The sequence below is a fragment of the Dipodomys ordii genome, unplaced genomic scaffold, assembly GCF_000151885.1.
Source record: "Dipodomys ordii isolate 6190 unplaced genomic scaffold, Dord_2.0 Scaffold189, whole genome shotgun sequence".
Classification (NCBI taxonomy): Eukaryota; Metazoa; Chordata; class Mammalia; order Rodentia; family Heteromyidae; genus Dipodomys; species Dipodomys ordii.
The window spans coordinates 2,785,529-2,799,714 of NW_012267405.1; the positions used below are offsets into that span (position 1 = coordinate 2,785,529).

At 53.0% G+C, this 14,186-nt stretch overlaps 1 protein-coding gene across 1 annotated transcript; it reads right to left on the minus strand.

Annotated features, from left to right (window-relative positions):
* Positions 1-228: 228 nt before the first annotated feature.
* On the minus strand, positions 229-13,823 carry Fam160b2 (family with sequence similarity 160, member B2). Its single transcript, XM_013034415.1, has 17 exons — positions 13,818-13,823; positions 10,202-10,391; positions 7,787-7,959; positions 6,608-6,712; positions 6,396-6,518; positions 5,425-5,652; positions 5,119-5,315; positions 4,761-4,869; positions 4,470-4,546; positions 3,915-4,104; positions 3,292-3,437; positions 3,068-3,196; positions 2,877-2,967; positions 2,603-2,746; positions 2,137-2,277; positions 1,870-1,970; positions 229-1,765 (listed from the first exon to the last, which is right to left on the minus strand). Exons 1-17 carry the CDS (start codon positions 13,821-13,823, stop codon positions 1,627-1,629), a joined length of 2,289 nt encoding a protein of 762 aa, XP_012889869.1. The 3' UTR covers positions 229-1,626.
* Positions 13,824-14,186: the final 363 nt, after the last annotated feature.

Below are 14,186 nucleotides of genomic sequence, written 5' to 3' on the forward strand. Positions count from 1 at the left end.
GGGTGGCTCTGTGACAGCTGGGCTAAGTCCTAGGTGAGCCAGGAATCTGGTTCCCAGGTTGGGGAGAAGAGTATTGGGTTTGTACTGCCAGAGCCCACTCCTCTTTCTAGGTCTGGACATTGAGTTTCTTGGGGTAGAAGATGAGTCAAAAGCAGCAGAGACAGAGTATCAGAGAAATCTCAGGCAGGGCTCAAGCAGAGCCACGGTGTCCACACAATCACACATTTATTGCTGTGCTGTCTGGGGACACCATACAAATGCCAAAGTGCTTTGATTACAGAGGCGAGGGTCTATGATGCCCAGATACCCCTGAATATTTTAAGAACGTTAAGAGTCCAGATTCAGTTTATCCTCGAGATCGGCTCCCATCACCTACCAGCACCCGGATGCGTGCACGCGCGCACACGTGTGTGCTTCACAGCAGCATGAAGTCCTCCCCCGCTGGGAGGAATGTGGGAGAGGTAGAGGTCATTGAGTTTCCTCCTCTTTCATGTCACCTCTTGGCAACCTGTGCCCAGCTTGTAGAAGCGGCATGGGCAGGAAAAGGAAGCGAAAAGGGCTCTGGCCTGCTCCTCCTTGCCCAGGAGCCCAGCCAGCAACTGCAGTCCCGCTGTGAGGTAATGCCTGGCGCCGCCCAAGTGTTCTTGCAGGTCGAGACAGATTCGGGCGGGGTGGGGTGGCAGCCCCAGCCGCGGAGGGCACACAGGGAGAACAACACCAGAACAAGCCTCCCGTGTCATGGCTCCTCCCCACCAGACCTCAGGGGTCTAGAGTTAGGGGGTGTCCTGCCTCATCTGCACCCCAAGAGCTAATGCCCTCCTAGGAGGGCTCTCCATAGGAAATCCTGGGGTCTACGCAGGATCTGGAGGGGAAAGTCCACCTCTTCTGGTCTCTGACCTCTCTGCCCAGGTGCTGCAGACCTGCTGAGACGGGTTCAGAAGGCGCCAGAGAGGAACCAGCTGGAGCTGGAGCCTGGCATCCAGCTCCCAGGCCCTCGCCCGCCCTGGCTGCAGCTGCGCCAAGGTTCTCATTAGCAGCTGCCCCCGCCTGGGCGCGGAACACGCTTTGGGCATTTGCCATGAGGCGGTTGGGAATCTTGCAAGTCTCCAGGAAGACAGAGTAGGAAAGGGGGGCTTTGTCTGCAGCCTCTCCATGCTGCCACTTAAACCAAGAAGACGGGAGAGGAACTTGTCAAACTTCAGCAGCTTCCCGGGTACCTAGTGTGACACAGACAACTCTGTGGCCCCTCTCTCTCTCTGGCCGGGGTTCTGGCCAGCCTTGGAGCCAACATCTCATTCCCTGTTGCCCCTGCACTGGTATAGGTCAGGGCCCCGCCCACACACAGTCAATACAGGGGGATGGTCATACAACACGCGAGGGTCAGGGTCTGGGGCTCATTAGCCATCACCTGGCTGTTCCAAGACTTCAAGGGCACCTTGCCTCCTGGAAAGCCAGCTCTTTTGTCTGTTGACATGTCCCTGAAGCCCAGGCCTGGGTGGGAGTAGGCCAAGGTGGTCTGGAGTCAGGCGCCAAAGCCCCCCAATCCAGAGGACAGCAGGGCCAGGCAGGAGGCCGCTCTGGGGCAGAGGTGCAGACAAGAGTCTCCCCGCCCGTGCTGCTCCGGGCTCAGACTTGCCCTTCCGGGGGTGGGGAGAGGTTCAGGTGAGGACCATGTGGGGGAAACTTGACAAACGCGATGGCAGCCAGCTCCTTGCAGAATTCCTCCAGCACAACCACGCCCTGGAGGAGGGTCTGGTGGTCCAGCCTGAGGGGGGGACACAGAGAAGCGTGGCTGGGCATCTGTGGGCCCATGGCCACAGGGCTTGACTCAAGTGGCCAGACACCTTCCCGTTCCCCTCAATTACTTACTGTTCCCCAGGCACCTGGCCCATGAGCTGCTTTCGTACCAGGAGCAGTTTGCCAGGGAACTGGGGCACCCTGTGAATTCTCTGCATCAAGTCCCCAATCACCTACAGCAGGAATCAGAGAGGACTGAGATGAAGACCAGCTCGGGACTTCCCTGGCTCTGCCATGCCTTGGGAGATGGGGGCGGGAGACCTGTGCTTTCCCTGGCACTGGCAAGTGTCCCCCCCCCCAGCCTTGACCCCTCCCCTCCTTGGCCCGCCAGATCCTCACCCTGACCAGCACAGAGAACAAGCTCCTGCAGCCAGGGGCCAGGTTGATGTAGGGATCCAGGAGGTACTCGTGGATATGGGGGTGGGGGAAGAGGGCGAGCCGGGACAGGACGGAGGTCACTTGCAGGTTCAGGCTGTATGGCTGTAGGGAACAAGATGGACCATGGTGAGGGGTGGTTGGCAGGGGGTGGTGAGCATTTCTGCACTCCCCAGCCAGGCGCCTGGCTGGTGTGAATGTGTGCGGGGGTGGGAGATTCACGTGATGTGTGTATGTGTCATGGATTCCCTGGGGCTGAGGGCCAGAGCGTGTTAGGGCGTGTGGAGCAGAGGCGAGATGGGGCTTCCTGCCCGGGGAAAGGTGAAGGGTGGGGGCTAGGGGAGAAGGCTGGGGTGCTGGGGAGCCTATGAGGGGTGACTCTGGGGAGGCCCAACCTGGAATCTTCCTGGGGCCCAGTCCTGCAGACTACCTGATCCAAAATCCGGGACATGCGGTCAAACAGCACTTGGAGGAAGTGACCCTCAAAGAAAGGCCGTTCTGGCTCATGGGGGTCCAAGGGTGCAGGGCCCAGGGGCCAGCCCCAAGGGGCAACGCGGGAGCTACATTCCTGGAACTGAAGCAGAGTTGGGGGAAGGCAGGATGACTCTCCGGGACATGGGTTCAGGGCCACGTAGGCAGACTGAAGGGTTTTCACTCCCAGAGCTTGCAAGAACAAGGAGAGGAACACAGGAGTCGCCACTTACCAGTCCATAGGCATCATGGACGTATGTGTCATACCCAGTCTCCTCTAGGAAGGCTGAGGTCTTGGCTTCCTCGGGGACCAGGCAGAGGAAGCTGAGAGACAGGAGCCTCAGTGTAGTTGCTTCCTAGGCTCTACCCACTCCCCCCAATCCCTGGACCCCAAAGACGGCACACACGTGCCTGACCTCCTCACCTGTTGACAATCTCTGTAACGGCTGTTTTACCATCAGAGCTGGTGGTGGGAGCTGGGCGAGGCTTTGCGGAGGGCTGAAGGCCAGAATCGAGGAAGCCATCTGTGAAGTAGGGGTCTTCCTCCAGGTCCCTGTAGTCCAGGGACCAGCATGCATGAATGAATGGACGGATGTGCACAGGTGTGGGCCCAGGGCAGCCCCAGACTCCTCTCTCAGTTATACTTACAAGGTGTCCTCATAGCTCTCAGGCTCGGGTGAGCTCCGAGCCACATACAGGCGGCCCTCGAGGTTGCACAGGACCAAACCACGGACAATCTGCTCATGGGGCTTCTGGAGTAGCTCTTCAAAGAGCCGCAGCGTAGCGACGCTGATCTGGGGCGAGAGGGGTCAGCAGGATCTGGGCTAGCAGTTCCCCTCCCAGCTCCCGGGTGCCTAGGAACTACGGATCCTGTGAGTCTAAGAGTCAGCTCTCTTGGCCAGGGACTTTCAAGGGGTGGGAAAGTGGGGGGAAGGGGGCAGGTAGCAGGAAGTCTGGATAGTCCTACTGGCTTCTCTGTGATTCCATTTCCGCATTAAAAACAAAACAAAACTGGACTGCTTCCTCTAGGTCTCTGAACGCTGCAGTCTCTAAGACAAATAAGTGAGAAAGCAGTTTGCAAAATACACAGGGCCACAAAGCGCATGTGATCATAGAGCATTACTATGACCAGAACAGTCTGGCCACTTGCTTTGAGAGGCCCAAGGTCTCAGAGGTGGAAACACCTGGGCAAGCTAGCAAAAGTGTGAAGAAGTGCTCAGGAGATGTCTGGGGGAGGTCGGCAAGCAGAGGTGAGGGTCCTCCTGCCTCACCTCATCAGAGAGATGGTCACAGTGTGCAATGAGGTGGGCACACAGGGTACGAGGGCTATCTTCCGTATCTGCAGGCTGACAGTCGGTGCCTAGGAGGAAGACCACCGCCTCCTGAAGCAGCCCAGGGGAGCAGAGCTGGCGCAGCATGGCCGTGAGCAGGGCAGTGGAGGTCAGGATGCTCTGCTCAGATCTGTGGAGAGAGAAGGCACCTTAGCCAGGCTGGCAATGTGCCAAGCCAAGGAGAGAGTGAAGAGGAACACAGAGCAAACCGATGGAGGGGTGTGGAACCCTTCACGGCTGTCCTTTCATCTTTGGCTACCAAGTCTCTGGCTGCCTCCCACTCCTACTGAGAACATCATTTAGCCCAAGTGGCTCAGAGCCACATCGTGCACATGGGGGAAAGGCCTGGCTAACACCGGCCACTGGAGCCCACAGATGTAACTCTGATCAAGCTGCTCCCCAGTCTTTGGGCTGGAAAGGGACTTGAGGTAGTGGTAGAGTAGGTGAGCCTGGTGCAGACCAGGGTTATGGACAGGGAACTAGATAGACACTTACACGTGCAGGAGCTGGGGCTGCAGAATCCCCACAAACAGCTTCTCAACCACGGCTTTGGCTAAAGCAGCTGCAACCACCTGGGAGCAAGAGCCAGACTGCAGTGAGTTTACACCTCTCACAGTCAACCTAAAGACCCACTACGTTCTCACACAGCACCAAACACGCCAGAGGGGCTTGGTGAGTCCTGGTAACTCCCAGGTTACCATACATCTGCTGCAGTAGTCTGTCCTCAAGACAAGACAGCAAGGCAGAGCCCCAGGAGAGGCCTGGCCCAAGCCCGCCCTTGCTTACCGACTGTGCCTCTGTGATAAGGTGGTCGCAGTAATCAAACCAGCCCAAGACGGCAGCCAGAGCCTCCCTGCCAGGGAAGGATGCCTCATCCGACGGTGCACTGGGCAGCCTGCAGGAGAAGAAGCAGGCTGTCAGAAGCTTCAAGGCCCTCCTCAAGGATATCTTACTTCTGGAAACTTTGGTGGCAGGGGTCAGTTAGTTGGGCTTTGTAGTCAGAAACAAAAATAATGCTTTCAGGGGGCAAAGGGGGCCCTTGGGGACTGGCTGGAACTCAGGAAGAAGGTGGCTAATAGGAGCCCCCATCCCAGACAGCAACCAGCCCTGGATGTGGCCCAGCCTTCTCAGGCCAATGACCCACCTCCAGCTGATGCCTTCTAAAGTGGCGATGTCTGCGGGGTCCAGGAAGGCAGGCAGGGACCGGTACAGCTGGCACAGGTGCTCCGCGATTGCGATGCAACAGGGGGTGCTCTGGGCCAGGTAGGCGGCAGCGGCTGGGGAAGCCACGCTCAGGAGAAGCAGCAGGTTCTCCTGGGCCTTCAGGGCCACGCGACTCTTCTAAGGGATGGGAAGACAACTTGAGGGACTGGCATCGAGCCCCCCCATATCACCTCCCTCCAGTTTCCCCCGCCCTTGCCATGCCGCCCTTGCCCTCTCTGCAGCACACCTTGCTCTTACACAGCCCGAGGAGGGAGGTGATTAGGTTGCTGTCCCCAGCGCCACCATCTGGCCCTTCCATCTCAGCAGGCAGGTGGCTGTTCAAGGACTGGGCTCCATGGGGCACCCCATCCATTTGGGGACGTCCGTCAGGAAAACTGCTGTGGGAATAGTCCTTGTCCCTTCGGCTGCTTGGGTCTGGAGGCCCAGCTTTCTTCTTGCTTATGATCTTCTTACCCTAAAAAGAAGGTAAAAGGAGGCCAGGTTGCAGCAAACATCATTCCATTTCTTGGGGTCTTTCCTTAAAAGTGTAGGGTGACATTAAGATAGCTAGGTGTTGGTGGCTCACATCTGTAACCCTAGCTATTCGGGAGGCTGAGATCTAAGGTTTGTGGCTCAAGGCCACAGACAGTGCAGGAAAGTCTGTGGGACTCTTATCTCCAGAAGTGGAGTTGTGGCTCAAATAGTAAAGAGCCAGCCTTGAGTAAAAAAAGCCAACCAAGAGTGTGAGGCCCAGCCAGGCCCCAGTGGCTCACGCCTGTAATCCTAGCTACTCAGGAGGCTGAGATCTGAGGATCTTGGTTCAAAACCAGCCTGGGCAGGAAAGTCTGTGAGACTCCTATCTCCAATTAACCACCAGAAAACCAGAAGTGGCGCTGTAATGCAAGTGGTAGAGCGCTTGCCTTGAGCTGAAGAGCTGAGAGACAGCGCCCAGGCCCAAAGTTCAAGCCCCACGACTAACAAAAAAAAAAAAGAGTGTGAGGCCCTGAGTTCAAGCCCCAGTACCAGTACATAAACTAAAAGGGATGGTAACATTGTTATGTGTGTTTAAGACAACTAAAAAGACAAATGCAAGGTGAACAACAGACAGGGCCTGGGCCTGGAGTGCCTCCTGGAAACCCATCTTCCTCTGCCGCAGGGACTCAGGAGCTCCCCCTGGGTGTGGGTCCTCCCGCTCCCGGGCTCTGCAGATGCGCTTACTTCTAGGATGTAAGTGAGCAGCTCTGGGTCTTGCTGGATCTTGGAGCAGAGGACACTGGTGAACTGGACCTCCTCCTTTTCTGTGAGGGACCCGGGGACTGTCCCACCAAGCCGGAGAAGTTTCTGTTAGGGAAGCAGGACAGAAACAGGGGAGCAGGATGGAGGGAAGGGGGATCCTATGCCCAGACACCCCTTGGGCTCCTGAGCCTCACCTGCACAGGCCTGTGGACGCTGAGGTAATGCAGCAGGGGGTGCTGCACCTGGGCCAGGACCTTGCTGAAGAACTGGAACACCTGCTGCCGCATGCCTGGGGGGTACTGGGTCGGGAAGGGAGCACCCGTCAGAGGCCAGGTCACTATCATCTCCCAGAACTCTTCCTCAGAGAGCTACAGGGCTCAGAACTTCCTCAGTCACAGCTCAGAGGCCTCCTCTGCTTGCCACCATGTTTGAAATGGGCCTTCCTTGGGTTCCGGTCCCCACTCCTGATGATAACTGGCTCTCCTTATCTGCAGATTCTGCTTCCGTGTACTCAACCAACCTCAGATAAAAGTATTTGAACCAAGCTGGGCACATGGTGAGTCACATCTGTAATCCTAGCTACTCAGAAGGCTAAGATCTGAGGATCAAGGTTCAAAACCAGGCCAGACAGGAAAGTCTGTGAGACTCTTATCTCCAATAAACTACCAAAACTACCAAAAAAGAAGTGGAGCTGTAGCTCAAGTTGTAGAGTACGAGCCTTGAGCAACAAGAATTTCAGAGACAGTACCTAGGCCCTAAGTTCAAGCCCTAGGACCAGAAGAAAAGGAAAGTATTTTTGAACCAAAAATGTCAAATCTGCACTGAATATGTACAGACTTTTCTTATTGTTATTTCCTAAGTAATGCAGTGTGACAACTATTTTCATAGCAATTACACAGTACTAGGCATTGTAAGTCATCTAGACATTATTTAAAGGTATAGGAGGAGGAAGGGCTGGGAGGTAGCTTGGTGATAAGAGTATTTGCCTCACATATGCAAAGCCCTGGGTTCCATCCTCAGCACCACACATACACACACAATGCTGAGGGCATCCCTCAGTATCCATGGGGCTGGGTTCCAGGACTCTATTGATTTTGCTATCTGAGAAATGGGGTAATGGGGTGCTGGGACCAATCCCCCATGAATAACAAGGGGATTATCCTGTCTACAATGATCCTGCCCCTTAATGTCTAGATCTAGAACACAGCCCAGCATGCTACACATGTTCTAGGTGTTCAATCCATCTCTGCTAAGAGAGGAGAGCCACAGTACCCACCCCCCCCCCCCGCCTGGCTTCGCACCCTCAAGTCAGAACACTGGATGGTAGAAAACTTGGCCTAGGAGGCTGGCTGGGGTCTTCAGGGTGTGCGTACCTCAGCTTTGCCCAGGGTGCACAGGGTCTCTAGGATCTTGTGCTGCAGCAGGTATTCCAAACAGGGCCCCGCCTCGCCTGCGGCCGCCTGCTGCTTCTCTTCATACACCAGGATGTCCAGCATCTGCTTCAACCGCCAGGGAATATCTGTTTTCTTGGCTGGGGTGTTCTCATCTAGATGAGATTCACGATACAAGAATGGGTAGTGAAAGAGTTAAAAACATTACCTTTTTAGCTGGGCACCAGTGGCTCACAGCTGTAATCCTAGCTACTCAGGAGGCTGAGATCTGAGGATCACAGTTCAAAGCCAGTCTGGGCAGGAAAGCCCCTAAGACTCCAGTAAACCACTAGAAAACCAGAAGTGGCGCTGTGGCTCAAGCCTTGAGCTGAAGAGCTAAGGGACAATGCCCAAGCCCAGGGTTCAAGCCCATGTCCGACAAAAACAAAACAAAACAAAAAAACCCCACCTTTTTGTTGGGTGCCAGTGGCTCAGACCTGTAATTCTAGCTACTCAGGAGGCTGAGATCTGCAGATCACGGTTCAAAGCCAGCCCAGGCACAAAAGTTCCTGTGAGACTCTTGTCTCCAATTAACCACTCAAAAACCTGAAGTAGTGCTGTGGCTCAAGTGACAGAGCACCAGCCTTGATCACAAAAACTCAGGGATGGCACCCAGGCCCGATATGGACAAAAACAAACAAACCAAAAAACCCACCCACAACAAGCAAACAGCACCTTCTTCCTGCCAAGTACAGAAGGGAGAAATCATGCCTGGCAGTTGCGGGGAGGGGCTGAGGGCCCCCAAGAAGTGAAAATTTACAATTGATACTAATGCATTTGAAAATACAGAAGTCCCTGTGGACAAGGCTCAGGACATGGCCCTCTGCTTGTCCCAGGACTGTATCAGAAGGCACCAGCATCATTTTCTTCCACACTGTGGGCAGGGATACATGGTGAGCACAAGGAATGGAAAGTCTTGAGAGCTGCCTGTCAGACGTAGGCCCAGGCTGGCAACTACGGGCAAAAGGGTCTGTCAATAGGAATTAGCGGCTGTATTCTAGCCCCTTCCTGAGTGACACTTCTAGGGCCTGTGTATACCTCTTTCTATTCATAGAAGGCAGGGCAGTGTTATTCACAAAGCAGAGGGCAGGCTGCACACCAGCCATTCCTATTCCAGCACTATGAGGAGGAGGAGGAGCTGCCGGTGGGGTGTAAGGAAGCAGTCTCACAGGGTGTAGTGCTAGAAAAAGCTCCACCAAGCTTGGGCCTGGCCTTGGAGCACCCCCTAGCTTTTCTTTAAGGCATAGGCTCTTGAGCAAGGCCGCTTGCCTCATCCTCTCCCAATGCCTCTAGTCTAGCAACCATTCTGGAAGCTGAAGGGCCAAAGCCCCACCTTAGTCAGAGCCTTAGTGCTGGCCCTTGTCCTACTCTCGTGTGGACTGGAGCTCTTCGGTAACAGATCTTTAGCCTAAAGGGGTGGCTCCCAACTGTGGAGCAATTTTATGCACTAGGGAACATTTAGCAAAGTCTGGAGACATTGGCTGTCACTGGGGGAGGTGATACTAGTATCTCGTAGGTGGAGGCCACATTTGCTGTCCCTCAATGAGGATGCACGGGATATTCCTCCCTTAGCGAGTGACGTTGTTCAAATGTCTACTGTGCCAAGCCTGAGAAATTTCAAGTGACAGACCCCTTGAAGGGGTCTTTATCATGTCCAAAGACAACCACTTTGTCGGGGGGCTAACACTTTCAAAAGGAGGCCTTTAAGAAAGGGATAGGCTGGAATCAAACCCATACTCAACTGGTAGAGACAGAAAGCTAGGGATGCAGAATTTCCATTCCTAGCAACCAGTTTATATCCACCAATAAGGGTGAATTGACTACAGAGTATCCAATGAGAGCCTGTTCCTTAGTAAGTGGTTATAGTGGGCCAGACAGATGACTCAAGGCTTTGGCACTCAGAGATGTCAGCCTAGAAAGAAGGAACCAGACATGCTCTATACCTTGGTTTTCATTCTCCTATGACCTCAGATTTCTTTAAGGCAAATGTCCTTCAGCTGGCTTAGGGAAGGGGGAAATTTGTTCCTCTTGGGGCCTGAAGGCCTGGGGACGGGGAGAGAAGCTGAGGGCAAACGGAGCCACTTCTGCCTTACAGCAAGATCCTCAAACTCCTTGTCTCCCCACATCCTTCCTCTCCCGGAAAGGTCAGGGTGGGGCCAACAACTAATCCAGGAGGACTAAAGTGACAGAGTTCTCCACCTTCCTTCCATCCATCCATCTGTCCCCCTATCTTCATTGGTCAGCCCCAACCCTAGGCAGCGGATACCTGGTGACCCTCTGCCCAGACTTTCCTCCCAGCTCCCTTCTGGGGTTCTGGTCTCTCTCCTGGAGTTCAGGACTGGGCGGAGCAGGCCCTACCTGTGCTCTCGATGTAATAGTGTGTGATACCCTTCCAGTGTTCCACGAAGGCCTGAAGCAGGTCGATGCTGGGTTCCCTCTGCAGAGAGAGCAGAGACACCGCCTCAGTGAGGCCTCGAGCGAGTCCCGCTGCTGCCACCAGCAGCCTGGGTGCTCTCTTGAGCTTGCTCTGTGTCACGTCAGGTGGGCACTAGGCCTCGGAGGATGAGCTCCACTCCTAGTTTTTCACAGGGAATAGTAACAAGTCATCACTCCAGGACACAAAAGCCCAGTCCTCACATCTGGGCACCGTCCTGAGCTCTAGCTGAAGGCCAGTGCTCTACCACTTGAGCCACAGCACCACTTCCGGTTTTGGGGTGGTTTATTGGAGATAAGAGTCTCAGGGACTTTCCTGCCTGAGCTGGCTTTGAACCTCGATCCTCAGATCTCAGATTCCTGAGTAGCTAGGATGACAGGCCACCAGAGGCTAGCCTAGCCCTCACATCTTACCCAAAGTCTCTTGGCACACTCCCCAGCCACCCCTCCTTATTCCTTAGCTCCTGACCCAGAGGAGCTAAGCACAACTGGAGGGGAAACAGACACCACACATTCCCATGTGACCCCATCAGGCTGCAGCTGCAGGAGACAGGAATGCGCAGGACACTCCCCGCAGGAAAACTGCTGAAATGATAGAGATGGAAAATATGGCAAAGATACAGCTTTCTGGTTTCTCTCAATTTCAGTTGCTCTACAAAAATCAGTCACCAAGGCCACGGCAGGCTCTCTTCAGCCAAGAAGTAACACTAGCAAACTATCAAAGAAATGCCTTACTTATAACGTGCTTTATTCTTGTGTCGCAGGCTTCTAGCTTTACCTCTAACACCTTTCCTTAGCTGGCAATGCCCTACCCCCCAGCCCCCTACTTTCTCTTCTGTTGCCCTGGGGAGTTCTAATGCTGGACATCCCTCCCCCCAAAATTTTCCACAAATACTCCATCTCCACACTCTGGCTGGAAGTGGCCTTGAACTGATAACCACCATTTTCCCTGAAAACTTTCCCAAACAAGGTCAATCTCTTTCCTGACAAAGTAAATGTTTGCAGGAGAAAAAGAATACACCATACACGATTCCTATCCCAGAGGTATTCATTTCCACCTGTAGGTCTTTTCTCAGGACACTTATGGGGAGCCCATGGACCTCTACTTTTGTCTAGTTCCTGAGAACTCCTAGTGGGCTCCAGCCAAGGACCAGCTGCTCCATGGAACCCTCCCAGCCTACACGTTTCTCTCTCCAGCAATGTGCTTTCTAGTGCAACACAGCTAGCCGTCTGTTCAAATTATGCATTCCAGAAATACCTTGTGAGCACCTACTAGGTGCAGGATGCCTTGCTAGATACTGCAAGCAAATCTAAGGAAGAGTAAGCCTCAGTCCTCAGAAAATGTGCCAGGCCAATAATGTGAAATGACACTGAATCACTTACAAAGCAGTGTGCATTCCCAGGAGAGGCAGAAGGGATCTCTCAGAAAAAAGAGAGATCATTTCTAACAGACTACAACCAAGAAAGCTTTACTGAGGTCCCACCTGAACTCAAAGCTGAACTGGGTCACATTTCAACAGTGTAGGAGGTCATTCATTCCCTGGAGAAGAACCTGGGCAAAGGGCATCTGAGGAAAAGCCAGCAATGCCCTTGTAGGTCTCCAAGGCCAAGCCACAAAGCCCAGATATTTTCTACAAGAAGCAGGTCAATGCCACCGTCTGAGCAGTGTTGGGGAAAGATCCATCTGGTAATATCATGACAACGAGGAGATAAAGGGAGGGAGAATGTTTAGAAGGCCATGGTAACAGGGAGCATGGGGCAGCACTGCATCAGAGAGAGGGAGGGAGGCATTCCCACATTGGTTGCTGGCAATCTTGACTTCTTTCAAAGATAGTTGTAGGTGCAGTGACCCCTTCTTCAATGGCTGCATCCATGGTTCTTCCCGATAGTCCTGCCTTGTGACATTCGGTACGGCCTTCTCACTGCTTGGCTTCTCCAGGAGGAAGACCTCCTTGAGGATCACAGTTCTGCTTCCTACCTGTTGCTAAATAGGACTGTGCACAGATATTTGCCAAGTATCTCAGCAAACTGTGGATACACTGTGCCCATATTGCCTTATCTGAGGAAGACTGAGGGCCCTTCACTAGCACCAGTGCTCTGTTTCTGGGATGAAGGTCTCATGTAGTCTCAGATTTCAGTTACAGCATCCAAAGACCTTCAGCTGGGCTTCCATCAAAAGGAATGTTCAAATAAGGCTGGGAGGCCCAAGAGAAAGGTCAGCCAGTGCCTCCCAGAGAGGGCCGAAATCTCTACCTGAATCTACAACCAGCTACTTTAACGCCAGACCAAAGAAACGGTACCAAATGATTTCTTTTTAAAGACAATTATTAGTTTTTAAATAGCCATAAAAGCAAAATGGTACTCACTAGACACTCCATTGAAAATGAACTATAGAACTTGCAGGTGGGGACAATATAGAAAACTGGGAGTGAAGGAAGGAGTGACACTGTCCAAAAAGAAATGTACTGCTTCACCCGACTTATGACACTGTAACCCCTCTGTACATCACTCTTATAATAACGAGAGAGAGAGAGAGAGAGAGAGAGAGAGCGCCAGGCGCTGCTGGTGGCTTACACCTGTAATTCTAGCTACTCAGGAGGCTGAGACCTGATGATGGAGGTTTGAAGCCAGCCCCAGCATGAAAGTCCATGAGACTCATCACCAATTACCCACCAAAAACTAGAAGTGAAATGTGGCTCAAGGTGGTAAAGCACTAGCCTTGAAAAAAAAAAAATCAGGGACAGTGCCCAAGCCCTGAGTTCAAGCCCCATAACCAACAACAGGATAAAAAAAGAAATAGCCATAAAGATTTCTACTCTGTCTGGACAGAGAAGGCAAGCTGCAGCTGCAGCTTCTTCCCTCTCGCTCTTTCTTTCTGTGTGTGTGTATGCGTGCACACACACGTGCACTAGTGTTGGGATTTAAACTGAGGACTGTTTAGACTTTTTCTCTCAAGAATGGTGCTCTACCATGTGAGCCACACCTCTACTTCTGGCTTTTTGCTTATTAGTTGGAGATAAGGATTTGTCTGCCCAAGCTGGCTTTGAACCTAGATCCTCAAATCTCAATTCTTCTTAGTAGCTAGAATTATAGGTATGAGCCCCCTGCACCAAGTAAAAGGATCCCTCTTCTTGAGTCACATGCAACTGGTGCAAGTGGGGAAAGATCTGGAGAAAGATCTAGACCCCAGACAAGGGAGGGGAGCTGAAAAGGGGGATTCCAGTCCGGAAGAAGTCACACACAGCCAGTCAAACTTCTAGAACATCTTCTATACTCTGTCTTGGAGAGTGGAAAACCTTGGCTTAAAAGCATCTGCACACCCAACATCTCCTCAGGCCATGGATGCCTGAGCTTCCTGCATTGGAAGCATAAGAAATTAGTCCCCAGGCTTAGGGCATCACACGGGTCCTGTCCATCTCTCTACCCTCCAAGTAAGGGAAGTGGTCCCCAGAGGTATGAATACATTAGATGATCAAAACACATTCTACATGTTTTGATGGGGGTAAGGAGGAAGGAAGGAAAGTTGATTTGAGAATCTCACCTCCATGGGATGCCTAAGCCTCTCCACTCCTTTCCCAGCTCAGGGCTGGTCAAGCGGAGTATTTCTCTTTCTTCACAAGTTTGCCTAAGGCAGAGGCTGATATCATTAAGAGCCTTGACTTGGGTGTGTGTGGGGAGGGGGGGGGAGAGGTGTTGAAGAGGAAAGGAGTGAAACCAAAGTCCCTTCTCCAGAGACAACTGATAAGCTAAACTCATCTATTGGAGGGTGGATTTAAAACTCAGACAAAATAATTAACCTTACTGCCGGCTTCTTCCAGAGGCTGCTTTAAAGAGAGGGGTCTGTTCCCAGTCTAGACTGCACTGTGATCATGCCGAATGGGGCGAACCACAGTGGGCTGCTGGGCCTGCC